This window comes from Polistes canadensis, unplaced genomic scaffold (genome assembly GCF_001313835.1).
Source record: "Polistes canadensis isolate GaletaPanama2010 unplaced genomic scaffold, ASM131383v1 scaffold_359, whole genome shotgun sequence".
Taxonomy (NCBI): Eukaryota; Metazoa; Arthropoda; class Insecta; order Hymenoptera; family Vespidae; genus Polistes; species Polistes canadensis.
This window is the reverse complement of record NW_014569906.1, coordinates 66,512-74,094: the sequence shown is the minus strand read 5'-3', so window position 1 is coordinate 74,094 and position 7,583 is coordinate 66,512. Positions and strand designations below refer to the sequence as shown.

The window sequence follows — 7,583 nt, the reverse complement described above, 5'->3', positions numbered from 1 at the left end:
ATATATTCATTAAAATTCATAGTTATCTTCTTGTTATTACATTATAATATATACTTAACAATATTATATTAAAATAAAAAAATTGATAGATTGCGAAAACCACATGATCGCGTTAAACGTGCAACGTTTACGAATTATCATCATAGTTACAAATACGTGAAACTATAATAACACGCGTGTGCATAGATGCATAATAATAACATAGATGATACACATACATATAAAAAGATATATGGTAATAATAATAAAAATAAAAATAAAATTATAATAATAATAATAATAACAACAACAATAATAATAATAATAACAATAAGGAAAGCGTGCGGAATTCAACGAAGGCCAACTAGTGTGGCCAAAGCCGAGATTGAGATGCGAAAGAGCGCGTATGTACGAGCACGACCTTAAAGTATCTTGATACTTCCGTCAGCTAAGAGACGTCTAATCGTGAATAACAACCAACAAACAATATATTCTCTCCTAGAGTAGTTTTTTGCTCATGTTAAAAGACAGATCTTGTTTCTATTAGAAGAAGAATGAGGAGGGAGGAGGAGGTGGGTGGTACGCGTCCTCGAAAATTTAACGCGTACGAAAAATAAATGAAACATTGATTTTGTTTTTTTTTTAAATTATGCATCATACGTGTGCATGCAATAATAGTTGAAATAGTAATAATCGATTATTTATTCATTACGCGATAGTAATGATAATTCGATGTTGTAATCATTCGTATATTTGTGGTTTATTGTTATTATTAAAGAATATTCTTAATGATATTTTTAACGTGAGGTGGATTTAATTTTGTTTTTTTTTTTTTGTAGAAATCTATACGAATTCATTGGCAACTTAAATTTGTTGTCATGCAATCTTAAAGTAAATTCAAAACACATTTATATATGTAGTATATTTAAATCAAACCTTGGAAGTATAAACTTTAAAGCAATCTTAAAGTAATTATAATGCAAATTTTGTAATAATAACCTTGAAGTAATTATGAGGTAGCAAATTTGTAAAGGAATTCTGATGAAAACTGAAAACTTATTCGAATGATTGTAACATTAAATTGCTTGGAAGGTTCTTACGAATTTTGAGAAAAAATATAAATCAAATATATATATACATTAATTGGCATGAATTTTCAGAGCAACCCAATAGTATCAGTAGCAGTAATAATAGTAGTAGTTCATTGTAGTAAAAGTTTGTAATAGTAATAGCATTAGTAACTACTATAGTTGTTTTCGTTGTTGCGTTTCGATAGAGTGACTCCAAGTAAAGATCGCAAAAATCCCGTTACGTTGTTGTAAGATTCTGTAAACGTGAGTTTGTGTTTCGTATCGATGCTTACCGGAAAATCCTCGAACGTTCCCACGAAACGATTCCTGATTATACATCTTTTTAACTTGTCTTCAGTTTAATAGTGTTAGGGAGGGTCAGAATGAAATCGTTCGTATAATCAGTTTTCCTTTTTAGTAATATCAAATACTTAAAATACACGCACGTATGTATGATATGCGTGCGTGCGTGCATATGGGGGGGACACGTACTTGTATTTATTCTATATTTATCATTATACGTGCAAAATATCTATGCATGATATACATATGCATGATATATATATATATACATGAAAATGCATTACTAATATAATACGTGTAATACATTTAAATAAAAATTCTAACGCGATACATTTGTAATATTTAATAGGATTTCATTTGAAGAATTTGACTCTGTTATTATAATATATTACGTTGAAAGTATTTATTATTTCTTTTTTCTTGTTTATGAATATAAATATGTTTTACACGAGATATCGGGTAAACAATATACGTGCATATGAAGAGAATGAAAGAGAAAATAATAAGAAGAATAATTCTTTTTTAGCTTCTTTACGTCCTTTACCATCGAGTCTCGACCCAATTGCTAAGCAAAGCTAATACTTTTGCCTTTGAATATGCATTAGGCGCGTGCTCGAACAATGAGCAGGCTTAGTGCGCTCGCGCGTGCTATCGGTAAAGATCGCCGTAATTGCAACCAACTACAACAACTACAACAACGACAACGACAATCCTTGCGTTGCACTAAGCTTAACTTCATTGCGTTACGTTACTGCATTGCATTGCATTGCATTGCATTGCGTCGCGTTATGTTGCGTTGCGTTGCATTGGATTTTACGCAATACGCGTTTAAAGGTTTATCGAAGCCTTCGTAAAATATCAACAGAGAGAAAGAGAGAGAGAGAGAGAGAGAGAGAGAGAGGTGACTATGTAAAGCATGTTAGTGTTACGTGAGATTATAACATCGAACGAGTTTTTAATTGGACTAAGCGCGTGTCGAGTAGTTAAGTCAAACAAATTATTATTGCATACTTAGCACTAAAGGGGTGTGTCAAGTAACAAAAAAAAAAAAAGAGAAGAGAATAAGAAGTAAAACCATTCGTAATAAATTTGTTTCCGTTCGTATATTTATTTTTTATTAACAAGCGATGATGATGATGATGATGATAATAATGATGATGAGTGATTATTTGATAATGCTAAATAATAATTATTGTTTTCTTTGTTTCGTTTGTTGCAGACAAAAAAGAACAATCCGAATCACATAAAACGGCCAATGAATGCGTTCATGGTCTGGTCACAGATTGAACGTAGGAAGATTTGCGAGGTACAACCGGATATGCACAATGCGGAAATTAGTAAAAGACTTGGTAGACGTTGGAAAACATTGGACGAGGGGGAGAGGAGACCTTTCATCGAGGAGGCTGAAAGATTAAGGCAATTACACATGATGGAATATCCAGATTACAAATATCGGCCACGAAAAAAGACGAGTAAACCAGCGCCGTCACCAAAAACAAAAGAATCGTCGTCGTCGTCGTCGCCGTCTGGTAAAAAATCAAGGAAATCATCGAGCACCATATCCTCCTCGTCTTTGTCATCGTCATCAACGTCGAACAACAATTCCTCGTCGTCTTATTCGCCAGTTTCCCATTCAAAATCGCGACACGATTCTGAGAACAATGGTCAACAACAATCGTCGCCACCTTTGAAGAGGTTGCAGTCACATGCAACCACGAAGCCTGTATCAAGGTTGAAGGTCAAACTTGCATTGGATAAAAGGCCACCACTCGATTATACTCCAACTCCACCAATTGTCACAGCTAAAGTACCCAGCAGTCCGTCCTGCGATACCCCAGATTCACCTGAGTCTGCTAGTTTTTACGATGACAATTATCACGACAACAGTGGTTCAGCAGCGGCTAGTGGTAGTGGTGTAGCAGCAGGAATCGTCAGTGTTCGTGGTCGTGCTGGTAGTAGTGGTTTGTCAGTACCACCACCCCTACCACCAACCAGTTCGATTTTACCAAATAAAATCAAACAGGAGACATCATCTATGATGGATATGGATTACAAAACTACAGGAACGACGACGAATAATACGACGAAAAATACAACAACGGTTGTTACCAGTTACGGCAAGGACAGATTTCTCACATCCGTCAAAGGGGTCGAATCATTTTCTAACAATAATTCGTCCACAATTTCCACATCTTCCACCTCTTTAACGAACTGTGATGTAGACAGTCTCGGCAGGAGCAACAACAACCAATGCAGAGCATCGTCACCATCGTGCCACCTTGATCACCACCATACCTTTCCCATTAAAGAAGAACCATTCGATTCTACTTTGGCAACGGGAACCACGACGACGACGATTTGTGGTGGTACGAGTATTACCTGCAGCAACAGCAGCCCATCTTCCGCGAGTCCAACTTCTAATTTGGTAACGAATATCAAATTAGAGGAACACGCCAATGATCCAAGTTTAGCCGATCTATATTCCCTTACCGATTTATTACAAATACAACAGTCAGATTTCAAGATCGATATCGACATGGAAACCATTGCCACCGATCTCGACACGTTCGAAACTGCCAGCTCGAGCAGCGGATCCCATTTTGAATTCTCCTGCACGCCAGATGTCACCGATATGTTATCGAACATCGGCAACAGTACCGAATGGACGGAAAATTGCTTTTGAGTGAGTTCCTCCGACTACCTCACGATCGCATCGCGTCGTCGATCAATTAGTTTCTTATTTTTCTTCTATATTCCTTCCTTATCTCTCAAGTTCATTTATTTTTCCTAAATCTTTGCGTCAACCAACCGATCAATCAACCAACCAACCAACCAACTACCAACCGAGAAAACGACTCGATGATCTCGATTTCTTCAAACTACGAGTCTCCCCTCGGACACCTTTTTCTTCTATCTCCCCCCAATACCACCACCCCACACATCACCCTTCCTTTATTATTTTCCCATCATCAATAGAACCACCACTATAAAACTACGTTCCTTATCCTTTGAACCTTGTCATCGTTACGGTTTAAAGGGACACACGAAGACGGTTAAAGCTACAGCTAAACCAGCAACACAACAACCGCCAAGTTTTTACCAAACCATTTGATGATCAACTGGTTCTCATGCTTTCTCGGGGCCTTTGCTCGAAAAGAAGGAGAAAGAAGGGAAAAGCAAGGAGAAGTACATCAGGAGCCAGGAGGAGGAGGAAGAGGAGGTGGAGGAGGAGGATATACACGCCTTAAATCCGACCGGAAACGACCGTCGAGTGTGTTGTGTGTATGTGTGTATAGGGTGTCTAGAAAGAACAGGGCACCAGCTGTGTGTTATATACCACACCTCTCGTTTGGTCTCTTTCTCTCCTTCCGGGGTACCCCTTCGATTTATCCTAATTTTCTCTCAAACCCCAGGTCGTCCTCCTTCCCTCTTCCACCCCACCCCTCCCTCCCTCCTCTCTTGTTGTACTCTTTATTCGTGGAATTCTTCGTGTACCCTCGTCATGTTCGACCGACTTTAAACCCACGGTCAGCTGATCGCCAGCTGGTGCCTGGTGAATACTCGAATTCCTTCTTTTCAAGTCCATCGATGGAAAAACTTGATCGTGAGATTGAAAAAGAGGGAGAGAGAGAGAAAGAGAGAGAGAGAGAGAGATAAAAAGAGTGAGTGTGTAAAGATGAAAAATAAGATTTTATCTTTATATTATTCTTCCTCTCTTCTTTCTTTCTTTCTTTTTTTTTTCTTACTCTCTCGTAAATTAGATTTAACATCCGGTAACGTAGGTGGTGTGGTGGTGGTGGTGGTGGTAGTGATGGTGTTGTTGATATTTTTTCCCCTTTAACTTCTCTTTCTTCTTCTGTTTTCTTTTTTTATTTTTTATTAATTTTAATTATCTACCATCGTCATTATCATTATCATCATCACCATCATCATCATCATCTTTATTATTATTCGTCGACGCGGACGATCATCCAAACTGCCGTCACACACCATAAAAAATCCCCCTCACCTCTTTTATTTTTCCCCACCGCCACCACCCATTCCTTCTGTTTCGTTTAATCATCATCCACCATTTTTCTCACCGTCGTTGCTTTACTTTACTTTACTCTATATTTTCAATCGAGGATAAAACGTAATAATAATAATAATTATAATTAATTATCTGCTTCTATCGCGCAAGATAATAATTAAATATTTTCAACTTCGCGGACGCGTTAGCAAACTATGATTTTTCTATTTTCTACAGATCGCGATATTTTGTTCACATTTATATATATATATTTTTTTTGTTTCTTTCTTTCTTTATATTTTGTATATGTATTTGTAGCATATTAGCAAGTAAGCGAAATATGTTTTCTTTTTTTCTTTTTCCCATCCCCTTAATAGATAAACGATAAAGATAATTAATGATTATTATTATTACTATTATTAACTATTATTTTTATTATTATATTATATTATTATTTTTATTATATATTGCGGAGAGAGAAGAGTGGTTTTTGTCAGGAACCAAACCGAGATAATGAGCTTACACGATCCTCACGAGTACGCAGGATTTAGATGATTATTATAGTAATCGTCTCGTGGCAATGAGATAACCGAATTATGACGATAAAAATGATATAATATTCGTCCTTTTTACTTTTCGTTTATTGTGATTTATTTCTTTTTTTTTTATTATTTTTATTTTTCTTTCCTTTTTTAATCTTTATATTTTCAACTTAATAACTTTTTTTTTATATTAAAATGATTAAAAAAAAATTTTTTTATTGATTTTTTTTTGGTTTTCCTTTTTTTCTTTTATTGCAAATAATATTTATTTTCCCCCCTCTCCCCTCCCCCCACCTCAAGTTTCGCGATGATCGTGCTCTCGGATGGCCTGAAACTTCCGTTGTTTATATATATCTCTTTTTAAGATACAGATTTATAGATTTATATATATACATACACGTATATATATATATATTAATAAATGAAAAAAAGGTATATTATATAATTATATATATATATATATTTAGTAATATATTAACTCTTTTATTATACGTAGTGTGTATAAAACGTAAAAATTGAGAGAAAGAGAGAGAGAGAGAGGCCAATGATTTCTAATAATGTTCGGATGCTTAAAAAAATAAGCAAAACTTATATCGAACACTTGGTCAAATGTTTTCACACATCTTTTTATTCTTATATATTATTCATTTTATATTATTTACTATATTACGATTATTATTATTATTATTATTATTATATTATTAATATTATTATTAATATTTTATTTTATTCGAGTTAATTTTTATATATTCACGCGTTTTTGATGCACGCCGAAAGGGCAGCAACAACCAATAACAACAACAACAACAATAATAATAATAATAATAATAATAATAATAATAATAATATTATTATAATAATTTTAACAATCTGACACTCTCTCTCTCTCTTACTTACTTTCTTTCTCTCTCTCTTTTCTCCTTTCTCCTTCTCTCTTTTTCTTTCTATCTTATACCTTTTATCTTTAATTTGCTTTTTTTTTGTTTTTGTTTTTTTTAATTGTACTTTTTAATTTCTATGTTTTATTTTTTTGTTTTAAATTTGAATTAATTTTTTTTTAGATTGCCAATTCAATTATCTTGTTGTTTATTGCATGTTATTATCGTATGATTAATTATTCTTATCTTATATAATATCATAAACGATAATTCTTTTTTATCTTTTTTTGTATTCTAATAAATTTAACGTTTTTTTTTTTGCAAATTTTTATTTTCTTTTTTTATTTTTCGTTTATTACAGAGACAATTTTTCTATTTCTTCGTCTTCTCGATCTTTATCTCGTTTTCTATGGGGCTTTGTTTTTTTTTTTTTTTTGTAATTATTTATGTAATAATAATATATAAATGTCCTTATGGTTTCTTTTATCTTTCTATCTCTCTCTTTTTTTTTTTTATTTCATAAGGAAAAAATAGAGACACAGAAAAAAGAGAAAGAGAAAGAGAGAGAGAAAAAAGAAAATACGAAAAGTTTTTTTCTTAAAAATTTTGTTCGATTTCATATTCGATCGAATTTTTCTCCTATTTTCTTTTTTTTCTCTCTCCCTTCCCTTCCTCCCCCGTTAATTTTTCTTGTATAGTATTTTTTCTTTATTATTATTATTATTATTATTATTATTATATAATTCTTCCACGAGAATCGTCGCGCAGCGTGCATGTGTATTATATGTTAGAGATTTAATTA

At 33.5% G+C, this 7,583-nt stretch overlaps 1 protein-coding gene across 3 annotated transcripts in view; it reads left to right on the top strand.

Moving 5' to 3' along the window:
- The window catches only part of LOC106791959 (transcription factor SOX-11-like), a 48,849-nt gene that overhangs the window by 21,327 nt on the left and 19,939 nt on the right, over window positions 1–7,583 (top strand). The window contains exons 2-3 of one of the 3 annotated variants that reach the window (XM_014758017.1): window positions 2,572–4,035; window positions 4,390–5,202. In XM_014758017.1, coding sequence (XP_014613503.1) covers window positions 2,572–4,035 — 1,464 coding nt within the window. In that variant the 3' untranslated portion in view covers window positions 4,390–5,202. Of the gene's footprint in view, window positions 1–2,571; window positions 5,203–7,583 lie in introns of those variants that run through there. The other 2 variants (XM_014758018.1, XM_014758016.1) reach the window with 2 other exon arrangements.